The sequence below is a fragment of the Pyricularia grisea genome (assembly GCF_004355905.1).
Source record: "Pyricularia grisea strain NI907 chromosome Unknown Pyricularia_grisea_NI907_Scaffold_1, whole genome shotgun sequence".
NCBI lineage: Eukaryota > Fungi > Ascomycota > Sordariomycetes > Magnaporthales > Pyriculariaceae > Pyricularia > Pyricularia grisea.
In genome coordinates, this window is record NW_022156716.1 from 6,412,336 (window position 1) to 6,435,017 (window position 22,682).

Below are 22,682 nucleotides of genomic sequence, written 5' to 3' on the forward strand. Positions count from 1 at the left end.
CTCCTGGAACTAGAACTACGTACCTTAGATTACCACACCTCGAATTAACATCAGCTCCCCGAGCTCCCCCAACCTTGGGGTTAAGCCACTCGCTGAAGTGAGCCAACAAGCCAGACCACATCAGACCTCAGCGCCAACATCCCCCCGTCATGGTTGTGCAACGCCCGAGCGGAGGACCTAGGCGAGTCTAGAGAACTACTGCATCGTGTGCCAACGTGCTTTTTTTCATGTTTTCATCTTCTTTTTCGATTTTTTTTTTCAATTATTATTTTATCTTTGTTTTGGCTCCCTCAGATATCTTTTTTTTCGCCTCCATTCTGTCTGTGCACTTGACAAATCTTTTTTTTTTTTTTTTGGCTCCTTTTCTCATGTCTTAATCATTCTGACAGCGCGTCCCTGGATTCCTTTCCTCGATTCTCCATCTTCTTATCTTTGGTCTTTTTTTTTTGTTGTTTCAGTCTTTCAAAAAACTTCTCCACGCCAATTGCGATTATCCTCTCGGCTCCAAGTAAACAAGATTACACATTCGTCATTGACCCAGATCGATCGACAAAACGAACACAACCCCTAAGCCTTTGCCGTCCCGATCCCGAGTTGCTGGGCTACGTAGGCCCAACCTCCCCGCGTGGAGCGAATGGATTCGCGTTTTTGACTGGACAACTCTATCCGAATTGGGATCTTCAACAAGGCCTTGGGTGTGGGTGCAGGGGAATCGGAATTGATCTGCAACCCACTTTTTGGCAACAGCCTCCAACAGGACCCCTTCAAGAACTACCGAATAACATCTTGTCCTTATTATTGCCAGGGTTGAGCCTGTCGGATTTCGCGTAATCACTTGGCGTGGAGTGATATCTACATACTTTTTATCTTCCGTTATTTCTTTTTATTTTATTTTTCTATCCTGCTGGTCTTTCTATTTTATACTCTTTTTTTTTCGTGGAAGAGGTTGGAAGAGGCCTTGACTGGGACGAGGCTCACCTCATGTCGGACTCGAGCTCAAATGGCGGCAGGGCGTTTCCCCTGACCAGGCCGCCCAAAAGACGTGCACCTCGACTGCAGAACCTGAAAAAGTGGGATGGAGCTGCTCGAACGAGTTATTCTTGGGATCCTGCGGCAAAGGTGAGCAGTTGTTTCTTTTCATTGTACTTCTTTTTTTTGCTCTTTTTGCTTTTTCTTTCCAATAGCGTGGCTTGCAACAATGTTTATCCACAATGTAGCTGACATGGTTCGTCAACTCCAATCATCCAGGACAAAGCACTTTGGGTACCAACTGGCAATTGCCGCGTTTACCTTTACGGTTATGGCGAGTCTCGGCGAGAACCGTCTTTCAAACTTCCTTTTTACGAGCTGCAGGAACAGCGTTGCTTGCCATTGATTGAGCGGTATCTGGTCATTTTGGAGTCGGCGACATGCGCAACATCAACTACAGCTGCTGCAAGGAGGTCACACAAATCTTTCAACCGCGCAGCATGGGACGACGAAATGATCGACCTCTATATTCCAGCGCCTTCCAGAGTGCAGGCTGACGTCTTTTACCTCGCCGTGCGGAATTTCTTTGCATTTCTTCTCCGGAAATCCCTGGTTGCCATGCATCTGGGAAGCGCCATCATTCAGCTTTTGCACAGTATGAACGAGTACCGCGAGCCGGGAGTGGACAACATTGGGGATCTAATGAACTTTCTTGAGGAGGAGGGCTATTTGGTTCTGGCCGGCCAGTCTTCGCATGCCTTGGCCATGCTGCATTTTGGCGAGTCTTTGCGGATTCGACACATTTATACCGATGCTTTCGCTCACTGTGTTGGCATGGCGGATCAACTTCACAAAAGTTCAGAATACACTGTGAGTACACCTCCATCTATTCTTGTTTTTCTTGGAGCTTACAGAAGACCACTGAGGGGACACGCAAGGACTAACCTAACCACACCACCATACAGCACATCAGCCCTGCAGCACGTCGAGCCGTTCGAAGAACCCGGACCGCCATGGACAGCAAGCTATCCCGATCCAGCCGAATGCTTCAAAATTTCCTTGATGAAGATCTCTCAGAGCAGCGACTGGGCTTGACAATCGGCGCCCGTGCACATTTGGACCGGTTCCGCGCCTTCGTGGTATCGTTTTACGCCACCAAGTTCGGTCAGTGGCCGCCGCGCGGAGCCAACAGCTCCAAGAGCATCTTTAGCGCCGAGATCCATTCCAGGATGGCGGAAGATTTTGGTCGCCTTTACGAATACCTCGTGGACGAAAGGTTCACCATTAGTGACAGTAGCCCGGCGCTTGCACAGGGTGGAATTTGTGTGCTACAGAGTGTCGAGGCTTTTGATCGCGAACACGGTTTCGCGGGATTGAGGAACCCGTTACCCTTGTTACCCGAGGTTGGTGGCCGAGGCGATTGCCCAATCAGTCCTTCGTCGTCTACAAGGTCTCCCAAGTCAAGTGTTTCGTCGAAAGTACCGTCGATCTCGAAATCCTCGCGCCGAAAGTCATGGTTCAGCTATGGACGGACGGACAAGCCCCGCATTGACACCCGCGTGGCCGTGCATGCGGCACTACTGGCGGCCAGCAATGGGAGTCGTGAGATTCCTGGTAACGAATTTGTAATCGCCTATCGACGTTTCGAGGAAGAGTTGGCTCTGTCAACTGGTAAGCAAAGCGACAAGGACAAAGTCACCCTGGTTGATGCCCGCAAAGTCCGTTGGATTTTAGTGTACTGCACCTACCAAACTCTTCTCGACTGCACCCGACTTCCAAAGGACGTCAAGCCCGTCGAAACACCCTATAGCCTCTGCATCCCTACTGCTGACCTTCCAATATGGGAAGAAGATCTTGTTCCGTCGCATTCAAATTTCTCCAACCGAAGGGACAGACCCCCATTGAGCTGGGCCAACAAACCCCATGCAGCCCCTGAGCAGCGGCCCAAGAGCGCGCACGCGACGCTTGATACACCGACAATGACGCTCGAGCCAGATGTGAATTATTACGCTTTGACACACCCCGACGAATCCGACATCCGGGGGCGACATGCGACTATCCAAGTTCCCCCGAGGGGAAGCAGTCTGACACGCGGTCTGGGGAGCCTGACTGGGTCCTTGTCCAGAGCTTCATCGAGGAATAACAGTATGAGGAATAATAGTATCCGGCGATCAATCGTCGGCGCCTTTACCACAAGTCCCACCCCAGAGCCTCCCATGAAGTCCTTGATGCGGAGGAAACCAAGCAAGAGTAGCTACCAAGCAATCGTCATCCCCGGCTACGGCAACGGGATCAACGATGTTCAAATCAGGAGCGCTTCGAATAGTAGTGATGCCGCTAAAGATGAAGCCTATGGACATGCAAATTCGAGTATACCACCAGTTCCTCCCCTCCCGATTGACATGAGCCATCATCAGAGCAACGCGGTGCCGAGTCACAGGAGATCACGGGATTTACTCAACGACAGACTCGACAAGCGAGGATCTCGATATATACCATTTGGGGATATGCCGAATATTCTAACTGCACACATCCCACCGCCCGCTGCCAAAGAACAGACGGCACAGCGTACCGCCTCTACGTCCTCTAACTCCAGCGCTGGCACCGCCCGGTCTCAGGGCGACTTTAGCACCGCACCCACGACGCCCCTAACCGACGAGAAAGCCGAACTCGACCCAATCAGGCATAGATTCTCGCTCCGCAGCCCGATATCGCTTCCCCAAATCACCGTCACGGACCCAATCCGTCGCCGAACCATCGCCACCCCACCGCTCCCGCACCGCAACCCGGCCAGACCTTTCTCCATCGTCGGGACACTGGGCCCCATCAGCGGGCCGATGGTGCAGGAGATACTGGGTGTCGAGCGCGAGTTCCTGGCCGCCCCTCCGTCGCCCAACAGCCGGGCGCCGTCCCCGTTGCGAATCAGCAAGGCACCAAACGTCGTGCCTGGCAGCAATACCCCGCGTTGCACCCATCAGAAACCCCTCGGTAGCCACCCGGCAGGACTTTGGTCCAACAGTCCGCCGATCCTCTGCACCGAATGCTTCTCTGACAGCGCGAGCGAGTGCGAAACCGTGAGCGAGTACCTGGACGCACAGACTCACTGGGACGGGCTTGGAATACAGAACGGCGTCATGGATAACGACTTTAATGAGGCTTGGGATCAGTTTGGGGGGCTGGGAGGACTGCGGCCGTTGAGTGTTGTGGTTGGTGGTGGCAAGGGCGGGTACGGGTCGCGATGAACATTCGGCTGTTTTCGTTATTAATATGGCCTCAAGAATGGCTGCCAGATATCGTTACTTTTCCTTTGTCTGACATTTTTTTTTCTTTTTCGTTCATCCAAGATTTGTTGGTTGATCAGACTATCTCTTTCATATCTCGATATTTGATACCCATTTACTATACTAGTCTAGACTACTCTCTTTCAATCATTTCTTCTTATAGACAACTTTTGCCTCCCCGACTAAATTGGTCTCGTCACTCTCATGTTCTCCCTGTACCTCAACTGCACTGCAACCAGCCTAACAGGGGCCAGATCTTGGGTATACCCTGAATGCTTCCGTTGAATCGGTTAGCGGCTGCTGTATCCCATTATTATGTGCGCGACAGGTCCGGTGGGGGTAACTGCATTTTTTTCAACACTCTGCGAATGTCTTCCCTGCTGCCCCGCTGCACGAAAATGCTAGATCCGTAGTTCGGTCAAGCGTTCGGCTTGTCTCATCCAGGACTGAAATACCTAGGTATAAAGTCCCATACTCTTCTGAATGACCTTTCTGCTTCCTCCGAGTCGGCTTTACTTCCACCTTTTCCGTTCCCCCGTGGACTTTGGCTTTGAAACAAATTGCGTCCCTGGAGTAGTTTCTTTTTTTTTTTTTTTTTTTTTTTTTTCCGCCTACAATCTCGCCTTATTTCCCTCCCAAGCAGTCAGGGTTAGTGGCCAATATTCCATGATTGCTTTGACTCGGGGAAACAGACTTGACTCGTATTTTTGTCGGCGCCATTGTCGAAGACTAAGAACGTCTGAGTAATGCATGTTATTGGGCACTCTGCTATCCTTGACGAGCTTGGAAGTTACAACCCTGCCCTGATAGAGCTTTTACCTGATCAGTAATGCGGCTGCACGTGTCAGTATGAGGCTGTGAGTAGGCGCAAGTACCACCTTCTTTTTCTTTTTTTGGTTGAGAACTTCGTGCACTCTAATACTCTATATTGCGTCAAAGGCTCTGGTTCCAAGAGAAAATTCAAAGAGCAGTCAGAATTGCGAGAGCCAGCATCTGATGCCTGGTATTGAAGTTGGGATTGTTGTCGATACCAAGACGGATTGCATATTATACTTTGCGAGCTTTGGTTTTAATTCCTTTTATTCGTATTTTATTGTGTTTTCTTTCTTGATGCAATATCTGAGCGGCCCGGTGGAAATATACGTTGCTGACTTGGCGCATTTCGTACAATGCGTATAATATATAACGGGTTATTTTTAAATTAACAATTACCAATGCACTATAGTGCGATGGAGATCGTTCTTGCAGGACACCGCCGCACTTCTAAAAATACACGCACTCAAGTAATATTTAAGAAGTGGTACAATGTTAGACTTGCTTTTTTACCTCACACTCAGTGCGTGGGAATTCTTTGACAACACCACCCACCAGGCGTTTACAGCTGTTCTGTGTAAACAGCCTTTTATTTGGTCGCTCTTTCACCAATATCCACTCACCTCCAAACCCATAGACTTTCTCTCAGCCATATACATACATATATATCAAAGGGCAACACAGAACATCAAAAGAACACGATGCAACCCATTGGCCTATTTACCATCATCACCGCCACCGCGGCCCTTCTTCCAACCGTCTACGCCGGGAAAAGCTACAAGGCCCAAAAGATTTGCCACTTTACCATTCTGAAGATGTACAAAAACACGTGGACGTTCGTTCGGAAAGATTCAGCGCCGGCCGACCAAACCACAACTATTGAGGGGATCAAGGTTTTCTTTAGCAAGGACTGCATCCCACAGCATGATTATCGGGGTTTATATATTGAATACAATGGTTTCCATCACGACGTGTCACAGTCGTAAATAACAGCTTGGACTTCATGCAAAATGTTACCCAGGAACAACACCTTTGACGAAAACGAAACTTGTATTGTATGACTTCTCTGTGAAACTTGGCGTCTTTTTAAGATTGGAATACATAGCTAGTCGAATTTTTGACTAGATATATGATTTTGTTTATCTGCCAACTGCAACTCGGCGCAGGCGATAAGTTACTGCTCTGTTTTACAATATGACAGGAGACGTTTTATACTCCATCAAGAACTCTCTTTTTCAACAACCATCCTCAGCATTAGTAGTTTTGCCCTTCCAGAATAAAGTTTGCGCCAAAGCCTTCGAATGTGAAAATCTGATTCCGAAAGCATCTCCTCGTCTGCTTGCTAATTTTGGCCTATGCACCACGTCTGTATTTGAACCTTGTGAAATCTAGCAGCGATTTTGTAGGATTTATTTCATGATTTATCTGACAGTTTATTTTGAGGTATATAGTAATAGTCATCTGGTTACCGCGGGTTAGGTTAGACTACCGAGCAATTAACTCCAGTCTCCCACTAACCAGCACGCGCTTTAACCCGCTTTCACCACAACCGATACAGCGGACGTTTGCACTGAAATGTTATAATTTCACTATATACAGTCACTAGTGATATCAGCAAAAACACAAGTTGGAGCAAACGTTGTGCGATTTTGGGTTGGGAGCTGGTCAGAGGATGGTTAACTGCTAACATAGGAGGCTGAAAATAAAACGACAAATACAAGAAAAGATATCATCACCCGGCGCTGCGACTTAAAAAAGGAATACAGTAGGGCTATTAGCTCCGCGAAATGAAGAAATGACAACAATTATGTCAAAAAACGAAGGGAGCGCCCAAAGTCGACTATGCACTGTCGCGCCGGGGCAGCTGTGCCACATCCTTCCCTGCAGCGTACAAAGCCGCCGCCATCTACATCTCGCCCCAATGTTCATTCCGGGTACGCCCACAGCATGACCGCCCTGGCAACAGCCCAAGCCCTCTTTCATCAGGCCCACCACCCCCCTGCGGCAGCGACCCTCACTTACACCTCTCGATGCATTGCGCTATCCGCTCCAACTTGCTCCCTCTGATGATGGTGGCATTCCCCTTTGTGCCGTCCAAGTACAAGTGATGAATCTCACAGGCAATGCGACCTCGTGGTCCCCACCTCTCAGGATCGTGGACTTTCTCGCTACGGCCTGGACCTTTCTCTACAATGGCCTAAAGGGCCGACTTAACATACATTCCGGCGTAGATGGTGCCGCCCGGCTGATGTTTGGAGCATCTTTCCGTCGGCTCATAAACCGAGGCGGTGCTGACTTTACCAGTGAATAGCTCAGCCGCGGCGGCGGAATAGGCAACCTACACCATACCGTACTCCCTCAAAACCGACAGCAGCTTTGCCTCAGCCAATCGCGCGAAGCTATTGTCCTACCTCTTGTCAACGCCAGGTGTTTCGTAACCCCTTTTGCGGCAGATGGACTGGATCTCTTCGACATCGGTGATAGCATAGTTGCTCAACCCACCGGCGTTCAAACCTGCCCTGGCGAAATCCGGCATCGATGACGCTGTGGATAGATATAGTGTTATACAAAGGCGCGAACGAGCCTAAGGCTTGAAGGCTGACGATGAACACTACGGTTGTACTTTGAACAGACTTGGTCGAAGCAAGTTTAGCGCGCTCGCACAGAAGTTGGAATCATTGTACCAAAGTAGTGTCAGTCTTGAACTGACTTGACTTGACGCTCAGCACTTTTACCGGTTGCATGCTGAAGCGCAGGTGGACGACCACATTCGTGATTTGCAGGTTGCAGTTGAGATGTAGAAAAACACAAGATCGAACACTGGGCTTAACAATGACTGTGACCTAACACCTCCATCTGCATACGAGCTTGTGGTGGACTGCCTAAAAGTTTTCCCGTTAGAGGCATGTTTTCAAAACCTGCGGACTGCGAGTCAGCAATTTCCCCAAGTGCCGGTTTTTTTTCTTTGTTTTTTTTGTTTTTCTTTTTTTTGTTTTTCCTGATAGGATATCTTCCTCGACGTTTGCACTTGTTTTCCCTTTGAGTGGAGGTTTTGCTATTCTTGAAAGAAAATAATTATAGCCTTTGTTACTGCATTGACAATAATTATAACTCGTAACTTGAAACCACTACTCCCCTGCAGACAAAGACGTTCAGGAAGACGTTTTTACGAGTTGACAATGAACCCAGGTGCCAATAATTCTTTATACGCCAAAAGAGACCAACAGCGTGTTCGAATTATCTGTAAGTCGATATTCAATCACCTAAGAAAGAAAACTGACTTTTGTGTGCAAACAAGCACAATAGGCAGTCAGAATCGGACTCAGACTCACCATAGCCCACTTATCCGTTTCCACCGCAGTGATCTTACTTTATTTCCTCTCTACCTCGAGAGATTAGTGCTGATCTTTTGCCTAGTTTTGCCTAGTAAATATAGCCTTTGAGCCTTAATTACCTTTTGGAAACCTCGAATTTGCCTGCAAAGAGGATTGCGTCGCCCGCCCGCCCCCTCAACCATGGTCCGGCAGTTGGCGGCGGCAAGAGAAAAAAACAGTTGGCCGAGTATCAGGATCGACGCCCAGGCTCTAGGACTGGGGAATGTTGGGTAAAATCAAACACTTGCATTGAGACAAAACCCGAAGCTGCCGGCTCAATGAAGGTAACCATTCAAAGTGGGGGACAAAATTAAATTGACCACCAACAGGCCAAAATCACCACCATTCATTTAAAACGTTGCCCATTCAATACGCCACAACTTCATCGATTTGGGCTCTATTTTGTCAACAAAAAGCCCCAAATAAGGCCAGCACAAATCTTTCCTCACAAATGAGTTTTTGCTATGTGGAATACTTTCAGCGTGGTAAAATAGTCGTTGCAAGTGAAAGACTTTTTCGCGGGTTTATTTAATTTTGTCCCCCACCTTGCCATTTTCTGCTCCAGTGTCTTCCTTCCTCAGGGGACCCTGCCGATTGGAGAGGAGAGGTGGCAACGATCTCCGTACCATTGTCCTGGAAAACCCCGATAAAAATAGAATTGAGCCAGCTGCCGGATTGAATACTACGGGACCTGGCGCAAAATTAACTCCCCTGTCACTGTACGTGTATGAGTGGGACTTTACCAATTTAACTGTCCGCTGGAAGCTTCAAGTGCCTGCCCACATACTGTACTAGTTTTATTTTTGATTTTGATTTTTTTTGGAAAAATATAATAGTAAAATCTGGAACATCCATACGGCCCACAGCGTTGTGCTAACCACTATGGTGGTAAGGGTAAAAATCCCTCCCCTAGCACTGTCGTCCAGTATGTGGGCCTTGTGGGCGTTACCGACTTTAGTAATAATTTTGAAGAAAAAAATAATTTAGGTACTTGATTCCTCCCGCAAACAGTAAAGCTGGTAAAAGCCCACGCATACACGTACGGTGGCAGGGGAGGGTTTCTTTTTTTCGCACAACACCATAGTAGGTATTCAGCGATGGGTATTATTTTACCCGTACAACCACAGCAGGTAAGCAAGTCATTTTTGGGTTTTAAATAGCAGAGCGTCAGTAAAAAAAAAAAGGTCTGTCCAGGTCATATTTTACCTCTCCACCATTGCATAATTGTCTTTTTCTCATTTTCATTTTCATTTTCATTTTCTCCTAATGACTCCTCATTCTCTGTTTCCTTTCTTCTCAACTCCCGTTCGCTTTAAACCCTAGTCCTTATTTTTACCATGTTTTGTTTTTCGTGTATCTTGACCTCTCTTCTTATTTTGTCGCTTTTAGGCGACGTCACAGCCTCTTTACCTAGGGAGGCGGAAGGCACTCCAATAGGAACCACGGCTGATCCGGACTTCATTAAAGCGCACAAAGGTTTAACCATAAAAGCTGCTGCCGAAATGAAAAACCCCTACATCAGATTGGGATATACTCCTTCATCGATGAAGGACGAGTTTAAAACGTATTATCGCTACGAAAAGGCTTATATCTACGAAGTCGACGAAGATGACAACAGCTTCATAAAGGGCTTTATTCGATATCTCGAAAGTTACCCGCAGAAAAAGCTTTTTTATGACAACTTCCATCTAGCGACAGATGTGGCAAAGAAAATTCCAATACGTTGGACAAGTATCAAGAGGTGGTGGGTAGTCACTCCGGGACCCGAGGCGGGAACCAACACCTATGAAAAGCACGAGAACACAGATTTTCAACCTCAGCGGATATGGGCCCAGAAGCAGGCGACCCAGTTGTACCGCCATTGCTCGCGGATGGTCAAAAAATGTTTCGGTCGCCGTAATGTTGATGCCCCGCAGCTTTAGGAAAGGATCCGGCGGCATTGAGCATTCGTTTGTGCGCCAGCATGCGATAAAGCTCCGCAATTTCAGTTGGGTTTTTTTTTTTCGCTTGCCTGCTCTGAAAATAGCATCAAAGCAACTTCACGATATTTACTACAAATTTGGCGCCTTCTTCGAAAGACTAAGCTTTTTACATGCGCGCATAATCTGCGAGATTGATTTTCGATTGATTCAATTGCCAATTGTATATTAATCAGTCCGAGGTCCCCCAGCCATCTTGGGCGAGGAGGGGTTTAATTTGACCAAAAAAAAGGTCACTTCAGGAAGCATATTGGTCTTTGCAACATTTTAATAAAGCTTTTACGAACCTAGCTTCTTCTACAACTTCGTGTGCAACTCGCCGCAATCGCCATTCTAGGTCGACCAACAACAGGGACGCTTCGTATATAAATCGCTCTCCGGGGGAAGGGGTTCTACTCTGTGGGCCATATCAGCCGCATTGCGCTTGCAGCTGAGGAAGGTTTACCTGAGACACGCCATTTCCATGTCGCCTACTCCCGGTTTCTTGGTTTGCCTTTGTTAGACAATTGGGCTTAAACTGTAGATCCATCTTCAAGAGGCGTCAACTTCCGCAATAACCATAAAACCTGGCATTGTGGGACCAGAGTTGGGCGTGTGGCGGAGGCTTTGGGGAGGACGATGTGGTGACCAAGTATTCCATTTACTGAAAATCTGAGCACCATATCCTCATCAGGATTATCTTGCAATATTCAGCTCCAGGTAGCTCAGGGGTGTACCTGGGCAGTGAACTGTCACTAAAGGGAAATATTTGCTCGGAATGCAGATCTGCACTTTTTAGTTAGGTGGCAGGCTTGCGGTGGTGAAAACGGTTGCATTTGAGCAGCATCAGGGGCCGCTTGCATGGCTAGCCGTAGCCGCCAAGTGTCATGGTCAAAAACGCTTGTTATCCCTATCGAGTCATTCCCGAAGCAAGCCATGGAAACTAATTACAAGGAAGATTGCTGGCTACACATCCAGGACAAGCGACAACGACCTTCAAGTGTCGTAACAAACGCGCCCTAAATGGTAGGGCTGTCAGAATATACAGAGCGATACTAAAACAGCAAGACCAAGGTCGATACACTCCTGGACCTTGAACAAGGCACATCGAAGAATAATAGAACCCAAATGGAACAAGGCAAGCCAAGGAAATGTCTTCAGTCTAGGTACAGCAACACATGTGCGTCATCTGTTTCTTGGGCGTCAAGTAACTCAAGTGCCTGGATTCGATCCAAAGAGGGAAACGAGAGCCACGACCGATCATGTTCCCCGATTGTAAAGAGGAAAAAAAAACGTGGCAAGCTGTGCCAGGCTAGTGTTTTAGCAGCATCATAGAGAAGATATTTACCCGGAAAGTGACATTCTAGGCAAGCCACCTTTGGTGTGTTTTTTCGGTCCTTTGAGTACGTGATAAGGCAGACTAGAGATGTTAAAAAAATACACAGGTCGCAAAAATTCCTGGTTGGCTGACTGGTCCCTTGTTACACTTGCGCCGTTTTCGCGGGGTGAGCGGTGGCTTAAGCAAGCCGCAACGACACTAACGTTGGGTTAGGGGGAACGTTGTCAATTCCGCATTTTGCCCTATCTTTTGACACAAAAACGTGGGGACTTGTCCAACTTGTTTAGCTTTGGTGGTAACGAGGGAACTGTCAGGCGTCAATTGCGACTTGTGGTTGGTTCAAAGGTATCATAAACTTCACACCAAGCCCGGACCGGCGCCGAATTCAAAGCGCCTCAACCAACGCCCCATGGCGACTAACGCAGGTTGAAACCTGTCAAGGTGCAGCAGGGACCATTGTTTGACGATATGACGACAACATCCAATGAGAAACGGAACCCATCATTGTGTTCGACGGGAGCTAGCGAGCCCGTCGTGATTGTTTTTGAACTGCATGGTCTTCACTGGCCTGCATGCCGGTCGTCGTCTTCTTTCTATCTTTTCTTTTCTCTCTCTCTCTCTCTCTCAAGACAATTGTCTTGGTTGACAAGCATCCAGTATTCCATAGAAATCATTTTCATGGGGTTACATCTAGCACCATCCAGAGTGCGCCCCTCTCTGCCAGTGAAATGCTGCTCAGGAGATTGCAGTTCCAACTTCTGGGGTTGCTGGTTGCAGCAACGTTGGGGGCGGCGACGACTGTGGGAAACATCACCACCTCGGACAGGATACCAAAGTGTGCAGTATGTCAACTCCCATCGGTTTTTCTTTTTTTGTTTCATTTGACTTGCCAGATGCGATGCCATATCTGAGTGACGCTGACAGCAGCACTGAAATACCATCACATTTTAGCTCCGATGTCTGGTGGAGGAACTTCCCGCCTCAACCTGCCCCAGCACCTCTTTGGACAAACACTGCATCTGCACAAATCACGACCTCAGAAGAGCCGTGTATGACTGCCTCACACTGAAATGCTCCGTGCGAGACAACTTCGCAGCCATCAACGTCACTGCGACGGCATGCGGGGTCGAGCCAGTCTCGACGGTCGATATATCCATCGAATTTTATGCCACATTCACCACCCTCACCGTCATATTCATCTCTGGCCGGATGGCTACCAAGATTGCAGGCATCTCAACTTGGTGGTGGGATGATACCACCATCGTAATCGTATTCGTGAGGTCCACACCGCGCACTGCATCTATCTGACTTGAAAGTTGCAACTTTTGGTTTCTCCTAAAGATCCGCCAGGCTAACTAGTCGCTGATGAAGATCATTCACATGGCAACCAGTCTTTCCGGTACGTAGACACATGCTATGTCTGCCAAGTGGGCTAGATGAATCCGGCAATCCCCTCTTGAGAACCTCAGGAAGATAAAGGAAGAACAAACACACTGACTGCATACTCAGGATTGCTTTGGGGGATGACCGGGACCGAAATATGGGCACTTTCCCCCGCGCAGATCAACAGGTTTCTCTTCGTAAGTGCCTGATGTGTACTCTCCACTGTCCTGAAGCACGGTTCAAATCCTAACATCACGAACCCCTTGGCAGATCTCCTTCATCTACGGAATCCGCTACATCATCAACATGGCTCTGATCAAAGCATCCATCCTGTTCGGCCTGCTCCGCGTCTTCCCAAACAAAACCTTTCGTCGCGTCCTGTGGGGGACGCAGATTTTCAACCTGCTCTTCTCGCTCGCAATGCTTGGTGCTTGGTTGGGACAGTGCCAACCGGTCAGCTTTTACTGGCTGGGCTGGGACGGCGAGCATGAAGGGTCTTGCGTCGACAGGAAGGCCGTGGTTCTGACGCATGCCGGGATCCACCTCAGCCTCGACGTTTGGATACTGATTCTTCCCATTAACCAAGTCGCTGCTTTGAATCTCGAGAGGAAGAAGAAGGTTGGCGCTGTGCTCATGTTTGGCGTGGGAATATTGTGAGTAGACCTTTTGTTTGAAAAGTTTTGGACCCAGTGGTTATGCGCGGCCTTGAATGTGACGGAGAGAACAAAGGTTTACTAAAAACCCGCCCCCTTGCCCCAACCTAGCTTGACGATTGCATGCGCACTAAGACTCAACGCACTCGTGGAAGGGGTTCAATCCCGAAATATTAGCAGTAAGTGCCTCAAACATCCCCCCCAAAGATTGCAACATCTACATCATCAACCCGTCCCATTTGTACAAATCAAGAAACACTTCCGAACCACCGCGAGCTTTAACATTCTGAGTGTCTCCACTATTCTGACACTCTTGTCCCCATAGCCCGGGGTTTCTGGACGGCGGTATGGTCCAACATCGAGAACAGCGTTGGGATCATGGTGGCCTGCATGCCCGCGATGCGAATTCTCTTCACCCAGCTCATCATACCCAAGTTTCGGGACAGTATGGGAGAACGGCGGGACTCGACGGCACCATCTATAGCACACAGCAAGACAGGGACGATGAGCACTTGCATCACGAGTTCGAATACGAACTCGCATCACTCCAGAGGGAGAAGCCTACAACAAGCAGTGAATAGTCGGGGTATAGGGTTGATTGACGAGAGAGACGACGGGAGACAGCGTGATCTGGAGTTGGGAGAGATGGAGGATCTTGGACTGAGGGTTCAGGGAAAGAAGGAGACGCCCTCTACGGTGGTGTCGCATGAGCGTCAACTATCAGAGTAATTTTAAATGTTTAATGAATATTTTTTTTAAAAGAAAAAAGCACCCCGTCCCAAAATTCCTCGAAAGAATTGCACCTTATCCTGTCTGCGCCGGCTAAGATGGTGAGGGGCCCATCAAAGGTTTGCATTGTTACGACTAAATATCGCAGAGCATTTGGGGGATGATCTGCAATTCAACGCACCAAGCACCAAAACCCGAATACGGAGATCATCATCTGTCGGCAGTGAAACCACACCATTCTATCCATGCTTCGGTTCCAGCGGAACAAATCACCAGGAAAACTTCCACCAGTCGAAACTGCAGCGGCAACTCTGGGGTAAAAGGGGAACTACTACTACACCAAGTGAAGGGGGAGCTGAATAATGCATGTTGGAGAATCCCTGTCAGATCAAAAAAAAGCCCTCCATCGCTTAGCTATTTTCCATGTCTGGCTGTCTGGCTGAAGACTTTGTCTCCGGATTTCCCTTTTAGCACAACTTGTTCCTTCGAGGCAACATCTCTCTATAGATATGTCTTGCTTTCTGCTCTCTCGCTTTCCTCCCCATGCTGGGACTAAGGCGGTTTGTTCGATAAGCCCCTCTTCCAGCTCTACCCAACAGCACTTCTCCCCCAACTCCCAAGCCCTAATCCCCTGGTTACCATGAAGCTCACCCACAGCACCCTGACCCTCGCCGCCTGGGCCACCACGACCCTCCACCCATCCTCCGCCGTCGCCGCACCCCCAAACCCCGCGTCATGCTACGCGACCTGGGGCCTGGAGGGCTTCGCGCACACGAACCCCCTCGGGCCGACGACGGGCGGCGCGTCCGGCCCGACAGTGACGGTGACGACGGCGGCGGCGCTGCAGTCGGCGGTGGCGGGGACGGAGCCGCGCGTGGTGGTGGTGCAGGGGCGGATCGAGCTGCCGTCGCGGCTCAAGGTCGGGTCCAACAAGTCGGTCGTCGGCCACGCGGACGCGTCGGCGCACATCACGGGTGCCGGGCTCGACGTTTACAATGGCGACAACGTCGTGCTGCAGAACCTCAAGATCTCCTTCATACTCGACAACGACTCCATCACCATCCGTAACTCGACGAGGGTTTGGGTGGATCATAATGAGTTTGAGAGCGACTTGGATGGTGGGCCGGATAAATATGTAAGTTTTTTTTGGTTTTTTTTTTGTTGGCAAGAGGGTGGAAACATGGCAAACAAACAGAGCCATGGCTGCAATGCGATCAAACAACTAAAAACAAAACCCACCATCTTTACCCCTCCCTTCTCAACGCAGGACGGTCAAATCGACATCATCCGCGCCTCTGACTGGATAACCGTGTCGTGGAACTACCTGCACGACCACTGGAAGTCTTCGCTGGTCGGCAACGACGCCACCTTCCGCGACCTCGACTCGGGCCACCTGCACGTCACGTACCACCACAACCACTGGCGCAACTCGGGGACGCGCGGTCCCGCCGGCCGCTTCGGCCACCAGCACGTCTACAACAACCTGTACGAGGACTACCGGTACCAGGCCATCCACTCGCGGAGCGACAACCAGGTCCTGGTCGAGGGCAACGTCTTCAGGGGAGACCTGACGGGCGAGGCCCTGAGCACCTACGGGCTCGTCATCCCCATGGACAGCCCCAACACGTGCGAGTGCGGTGATGAGGAGCTTGATGGGTTTGCGAACTTGGGAGCGGGTGAGCTTTTTTCTTCCTTCTTTCTTTGTGATTGCGTTTTGGTTACTCTACAAAAATGTTGTTTAGTTTTCGTTTTTTTTTTGTTTTTTCTTTTTCTTTACATCCTTTTACTTGGCAGTTTTGTCTCTTGCGAAAGCTCATGCTAATAATATCCGGTCCGTGGTTAGCCAACGACTGGGGCAAAGGAACGGTTAACATCACTCAGGTCGGCAACTTTACCAAGGCACCATATGATTACAAGCTGACGCCCCTGGAGCTGGTCGAGAAGGTGGTGAAGAGTGGTGCTGGTATTGGGAAAATCTAAGGGGGCGTGGCGTCGGGTTTGCAGCTCTCCTCAGTTGACCCTCGCACGAGGTGAACGACGCCATCCCACGGACTGAAGCCAGTTTGAGGAAGATCGTGAAAAGAATAATTCGAACGCGGTGTTCCAGTAATTTGGGCAGCCGAGAAAAGGAAACAAGATGGAATTCGGGTGAGTTGGAGAGCCAAATATTCCCGGCATTGCCATGCCCTTTGTACAATCACAACCGTGTTTACTACTTAATAATCATGTCATGCGGACAAGGGCTCTCAACTTCAAACACCGAATGTTGAAAGTTTATAGAAGACCTGCATCAAGCTGGCACCATTACATGTTCCGACAAATTTGCTCTTTGTTCACGTTACACTGTTTATGTATATGACGTATATAACAATCAGATGATCCATAATGGAGATCTTCAATCCCACAAGGAAAAAGAGGAACAGTATTGGGATAAGCAAGAAGAAAAGCCCCAAATCCCAGACAAGAGTTCTAACAGAAAAACAAAACTTCACTGTACCGAAAAGAAAAACACGCCCCTCTCACCTCACAATCTTCTCGGCAACAACAACCCGCCCCTTTTCCAACTCGATCCTAAAATCGGCATCCTTGACCGCCTCGGCCCGGTGCGCAATCGCAATGACTGTGCTCTGCCGCAGCTCCTCCCGCAGCACCTCCTGGATCCGAAACGCCGTCTCAAAGTCGATGCTGGCCGTGGCCTCGTCGAGGATCACGATCGGGGACCGGCGCAGCACCGCCCGTGCGATCCCAACCAGTTGCCTCTGTCCCTGGCTGAGGTTCTTGCCGCCGCCGTCGACGCGCGTCCCCAGGTGGAACTGCTGCTTGGTCGGCGTCACCGTTCCCGAGGAGGATGCCGTCGCGTCTTGCTGCTGCTGTGGCGGCGTGGCGGCGGTGGGTTTGCTGGTCGACAAAGACCCCACCGCCGAGGACGACGGGCCCATCACCCTCGCGAGGACGGTTGCGCACTCGGCATCGTCGTACTCGCGCAGTGGGTCCAGGTTCTCACGCAGCGTACCTGGGAAGAGCACCGGATCTTGCGCCACGAACGAGATGCGCCGCCGCAGTGTGTGTTTGTCAGTCCGCGCGATGTCCACCCCGCCGATCCAGACGCTGCCGCCTGAGCTGTCCAGTCTTGGCGCGAGCAGTGGCGTCTCTTCGTTGCTGTCACCAACTTGCTCCTGATGCAGCTGGGCCAGCACAGAGTCGGGAAGGATGGTACCCAGAAGAGCCAGCGCAAGCGTGCTCTTGCCAGAGCCTGTACGGCCTGTGACTGCGACAGTGGATCCTGCAGGAATGCGGAACGATACGCCCCTCAAACTGGGCTCAAGGCGCGGCGCGTACCGAAATGTTGCGTTGTCAAAGATTATATCGTCACTCGCCGCCGGCCACGTGCTCGCCTGCGCGCTGGACGGCTTCTCAAACTCCGGCTCCGTCTCAAGGTCGAGTAGCTCAATGACCCTCTCGACCGAGACAAACATCATCTGTAGCTCGCCGTATTTCCGGCACAAAAGGTGGGTCGTGTCAACAAAGGTGGCCGCTGCGGCCAGGACGAACGCCACCGCGCCAGACGACAGGCCCGAGGACATTGCGGTGATGGTCAAGACAAATGTAGATAGAGCCGAGAGCGTATCAAAGCGATACGTCAGCCATGACTGCAAAGACCAGTAGAAGTGGTCCATCTGCTGAAATGCGTCTGTGGTAACAATGATTCGGTGCTCAAAATGCGGCTGGGCCCGGAAAGCGCGGACTGTTGTGAGACCCTCGAGCAGGGTGCCAAAGTTGGACATGAGTGGCGACAGTGATACCATCTCGAGACGGCGGAGGGACTGTGAGAGAGGTAAGAAGCGGCTGAAAATATAAACAAACAGCAAGGTCATTGCCAAAGCCAAGCCCAAGAAGATGGGGGTGGTGGTGGCTATGACTGCGACCGAAGACAACCAGGCCACCATGTGAAAGGCAACCATATACAGCTGCCCTGCAATCTGGCCGTCGATAGTACCAATATCCGAGGTCAGCCGGTTCATAAGCCGTCCAACCGGCGTCACATCGTAAAAGCGGAAGGTGGCTGCTGACACACGCCACATCACGTCCTGGAATAATCTCTTGCCAGCCGCGTATACGATAGCAACCAGGGTAAGGTCAGACATGAGCTGCGCAAGGAACTGTGCGATGCTGAGCATGAAGAACCAGAACAGCCATGGTGTGACATCCTCTTCGGGTGGTGGAAGTCCAAAGTCAAAGTCGATCCATCCGCTCTTATCAGATACATGTGCCATTGACAAATCGCGAGAAATCAAGGAACGCTGGGCCATCATAGATGGCAACCTTCGGCTGGGCTCGACCGGGTCCTGTTTGTAAGCCTCGCCCCAGACCTTGAGGAAGTAAAAGTACAGCAGATTAAACAGCCTGTAGATGATAAATGTGAGAATGAGTAGCGCCCAGAGCCACAACTTGCCGGCCTTGACATAACGCCAGTACACGGACGCCATGACTCCGCCGTGGGCGCGACGCTCGACCTCGATGAATTTGTCTGGAATCGCCACACTGGCATTTTCCTGTGCCTCTGCTGTTTCGGTTGCAGCTTCCTCGGCCTGCGTTTCTTGTACCGCCGCCACTCGCCTATGGAACGACGTGTCCCTCTCCAGCTCCTCGGGCTGGTGCAGCTCGAGCGACGAGGGCCTGTCTGCAAACACCTCGTACATTTGGTCCGCCCACGGCTTGAGAAGGTCGACACGGTGGGTAACAAATACCACTGTACGGCCCTCACATAGACCGCCCGGGGAGAAGAGCTTCCGAACAACGAATTCGGCAGTGTGGTGGTCCAGCGCTGCGATCGGGTCGTCGAGCAGCAAGATCCTAGCTTTGCTGTACACCGCCCTGGCGAGGGCGACTCTGGCTTTTTGGCCACCAGACAGGCCTACACCGTTCTCGCCTACCATGGACAGATCGCCGCCCTCGAATTCCTTGAGGTCTGGAAGGAGGGCACAGGCGTCGAGCGTGCGTCGATAGCGCCGCTCGTCGAACCCGCCCGAGAACAGAATGTTCTCCCGGATGCTCATGCTCTGCAGCCATGGAGTCTGCGCACAGTATGCCTTCATCTCTTCAGGAACGTTGCGCTCGCCACTGTACTGATCCAGCTCACCCAGTATCGCCTGCAGGAGGGCCGACTTGCCAGCTCCAACCTTGCCGCACACCACGGTGAGTCCCGGACCGGCCGACATGTTGACATCACGAAGTACGGGGTTTTCAGCCGTCTGACCTGGCCATGAAAAGTTGGCACCTTTGATCTCGAGCTCCTGCTTTCCATAAGGCTTGTCACTGTCGTAGTCTGCATCTTCCTTGTCTGGTTCTGCCATGAAACTCTCAATTCTTCCCATGGCAATGCTAGCGTTCAACAGGACCATCACTAGATTAGGGAGGTCTTGAAGGCTGGTATTGAGCATGGTAAACAGGTTAAGCGCGGGGAAGGCGACGTCAACCGAAAGAGTATGGCCACCAATGACAGTGTATGCATAAAAGGCCGCTACTGGGAACGCGAAAGCTGCCAGCTGGTTAAGAGCACCCAGAGCCTTCTGCAGTAGGTTGCTGACGACGCGGTAGCGCAGCTCCGTCGCCCGTGTTTCGAATATCTGTCCCAGCCAACGGTCCTGCCAGTCGTACCACCTAAGATGCCGGATGGTTTCGACGAACTGGCTAGTTATCTGCAGCTTGAGATCGGTGACGGCTCTGCGAGCCCTCTCCCACTTCAGTAGAACCCTGATGACAAAGACATTGAGCAGCTGCGCAAAGAGGAGGACGAGAATACCCAGCAGACTGGCCGGGCCGAGAATGTTCCAGATCAAAGCGAGACTTAGAACAAAGTTGAGTGGCTTGGTGAACAGCCCGGGGAACTCCCAGAAGCGCTGGGCGACTTCATAAACATCGTTGCGCATCAGGTTGAGGATCTTGCCCATGGAAGCCGGAGCGCCGGGCTTTTCCTGGTGTTTCGTGTCTTTTCCCTCTCCATCTTCCGTTTCTTCGTCGACCCCTGGGAACGTAAAGGCCTTGCGGCGGATCGTCTTTTCGTATATCATGGTGATCATTTCGCCGCGTGAGCGCTCGTAGCACCGGCGGCTGAACCACAACGAGAAGACGGCCGATTGGGCGGCGACCAGCCTAACCAGCAATGCGAGGGCTGCATATGCGACAGCCACGCGCATGTTCTGCGCCCCGAGGGCGGAGAGAAGCTGTTTGAGGAGCACGACCTGGGTGAGGGCACACGCAGACTCTAGTATGCCAAGCGACGACGTGATGAGAAGGTCAGGGGCGTTTGCTACTAGAATGCGACCGATGACGGTGCCTTTGATCTCGCGAAACAGATTATGAAGACGCTTATGTTGAAACTCAAAGGGAAGCCGCCACACATCTTCTGGGTGGACCTGGCGATTGTAGCCAAGCTGTATGAGCTTGCCCATCCAGCTGATGGTCATCCACTGCCAGACAGAGAAGTTGTCTTCTGGGCTGCGAAGCTTTTCCGTAGGTGGGACATCGTCCTTCCCTGCAACCTCTTCTGTGCCAGCTGCATGGGGGTTGCGCAGAGGCATGACCAGGACTATGCCGACCGAGAGCAGGGGAAAGAGAACTGTCAGCAAGAATAGTAGTATAGCCAGCCATGATGATGTTGTCAACGTAGGTACGCCGATTAGAAGAGCCAGTTGAGTGACGAGAAGACCACCGTTGATTAAGAAGACTGCACCCGGTGTGGTTTGCGGGCGGTCGATAGCGATGATTGCTGCGGTCAAAAACGATGGAATAATCGGCATCAGATAGGGGAGGCTGAAATCGAACAACCCAGCAACGAGGGCACTGGTGATGGCGCTGATAACGGAGATAGCAAAGAGCGACTTGGTGTAGACTGTCCAAGTCTTGTGCGTGGGCTTTGCCTCAAAATCCCCATCCTCTCCGGCAGCCACGACGGCGGCATAGCTGCGATGGTGGCCATTGCTCCGGGTCCGGCCCGGGGTTGTTTTGGAGATGTTGGGTTCGCTTGCAAAAGCGCGCAGCCAGGCTGGTCGCCGAGCCCACAACGGATAGAGTCCATATCGGCAAAAGACGACGAGTATGGCTAGCAGCACCGGCACTTGTGTAATTGGCCCGATGCACTGGTCGCCAAATGTAGCTTCTTCGGGTATCTAGTTTTGATCAGTTAGGTCGCGTCTCTGCGATTCTTGAGATGGTGAAGTGAAGTTTTAATTGAAAAGGCCAAGTGTCATGACACAATTGGAAAAAATCGATCAATCAATTGGACGCAAGTCAATTCGCAACGTAATATGTATGTTTGCCTAGCGGCGTCACGATGAAGCCGTTGCAGACCATAGTATACTGATGGATAATTGCTGCGCGTAGCCGTGGCTGATTGATGGGTTCGCTGAGAATTGAGCAAGAGGAGAAAGAGGGGCGGATGAGGGGACATGGAGCTGGGTTTGGGGTAAGCGGGAAGCAGAACAAGCAAAAGAAAAGATGGAATTTCCAACTTACCCAAACCCTCTTGCAACAGGAATAACAGGGTGTCAAGACCTGCTGCCAATCTGGCGGAAGTCTGTTGATGGCAGCCATTGCGAGTTTCTTGGAACAGAAACCCTTTCTACGGGCGCGTCGCGACGGACCTTGGAACTAGAAGTTGGTCAACAAGTTGACGACTTGGTTGACTCGCCTCGGTTTAAGAAGCCGAGTCCGGCTTTTTTCAGGCCGAGAGAACCCCTGTTATCCCGTGATTGCTGGGTGCAGTGGAGGCAAAAAGGTTGCGGGCGCTAACCCCACGTTCAAGCTCCGTTTCGCCTCCGGCCTTCTTATTTTCTCTTGGTTTTCTTGAATTTTAAAGCAAAGAATAAAGAACGGAAACAATTTTGTTTCAAAACAAATACTATTTCAGCTCTTCTGCAAGGCGTTATGCATGTTACCCATAATGCCTAAAATCAATCGCAACTGACTGGAGGACCATCAAAGGCGGGGAGCAAAGTTGTGGTTGAGAAGGATCAACAGTGGTCAGTGATCGTCACTATAGATCGGCTGAAGCTCCGAAAAGGCGGGCTTGGCTTCTGTTGGGGAGGATAATGACAAAAAAAAAAAAAAAAAAAAAAAAAAAAAAAAAAAAAAAAAAAAAAAGAGGGTTGGTTGCCGGTGGAGGTGCGGACGGGATAGGATTG

The 22,682-nt window shown here is 50.6% G+C and overlaps 6 protein-coding genes across 6 annotated transcripts; 5 read left to right on the forward strand and 1 right to left on the reverse strand.

Moving 5' to 3' along the window:
- Positions 1-942: 942 nt before the first annotated feature.
- On the forward strand, positions 943-4,211 carry PgNI_01994 (uncharacterized protein; the record flags this gene model as incomplete). Its single annotated transcript, XM_031122065.1, has 3 exons — positions 943-1,119; positions 1,249-1,839; positions 1,935-4,211. Exons 1-3 carry the CDS (start codon positions 982-984, stop codon positions 4,209-4,211), a joined length of 3,006 nt encoding a protein of 1,001 aa, XP_030987291.1. The 5' UTR covers positions 943-981.
- Positions 4,212-5,764: 1,553 nt separating this feature from the next.
- Positions 5,765-6,049, forward strand: PgNI_01995 (uncharacterized protein; the record flags this gene model as incomplete). Its single annotated transcript, XM_031122066.1, has 1 exon — positions 5,765-6,049. The coding sequence occupies one exon, from the start codon at positions 5,765-5,767 to the stop codon at positions 6,047-6,049; it is 285 nt and encodes a 94-aa protein (XP_030987292.1).
- A 3,890-nt stretch (positions 6,050-9,939) lies between these two features.
- Positions 9,940-10,359, forward strand: PgNI_01996 (uncharacterized protein; the record flags this gene model as incomplete). The annotated part of the gene is made up of 1 exon (XM_031122067.1): positions 9,940-10,359. One exon carries the CDS (start codon positions 9,940-9,942, stop codon positions 10,357-10,359), a length of 420 nt encoding a protein of 139 aa, XP_030987289.1.
- Positions 10,360-12,462: 2,103 nt separating this feature from the next.
- On the forward strand, positions 12,463-14,499 carry PgNI_01997 (uncharacterized protein; the record flags this gene model as incomplete). Its single annotated transcript, XM_031122068.1, has 7 exons — positions 12,463-12,576; positions 12,686-13,009; positions 13,106-13,133; positions 13,244-13,314; positions 13,388-13,770; positions 13,882-13,949; positions 14,096-14,499. The coding sequence occupies 7 exons, from the start codon at positions 12,463-12,465 to the stop codon at positions 14,497-14,499; spliced, it is 1,392 nt and encodes a 463-aa protein (XP_030987290.1).
- Positions 14,500-15,139: 640 nt separating this feature from the next.
- Positions 15,140-16,479, forward strand: PgNI_01998 (uncharacterized protein; the record flags this gene model as incomplete). Its single annotated transcript, XM_031122069.1, has 3 exons — positions 15,140-15,634; positions 15,767-16,175; positions 16,343-16,479. 3 exons carry the CDS (start codon positions 15,140-15,142, stop codon positions 16,477-16,479), a joined length of 1,041 nt encoding a protein of 346 aa, XP_030987283.1.
- A 539-nt stretch (positions 16,480-17,018) lies between these two features.
- Positions 17,019-22,092, reverse strand: PgNI_01999 (uncharacterized protein; the record flags this gene model as incomplete). The annotated part of the gene is made up of 2 exons (XM_031122070.1): positions 17,019-21,668; positions 22,015-22,092. 2 exons carry the CDS (start codon positions 22,090-22,092, stop codon positions 17,019-17,021), a joined length of 4,728 nt encoding a protein of 1,575 aa, XP_030987284.1.
- Positions 22,093-22,682: the final 590 nt, after the last annotated feature.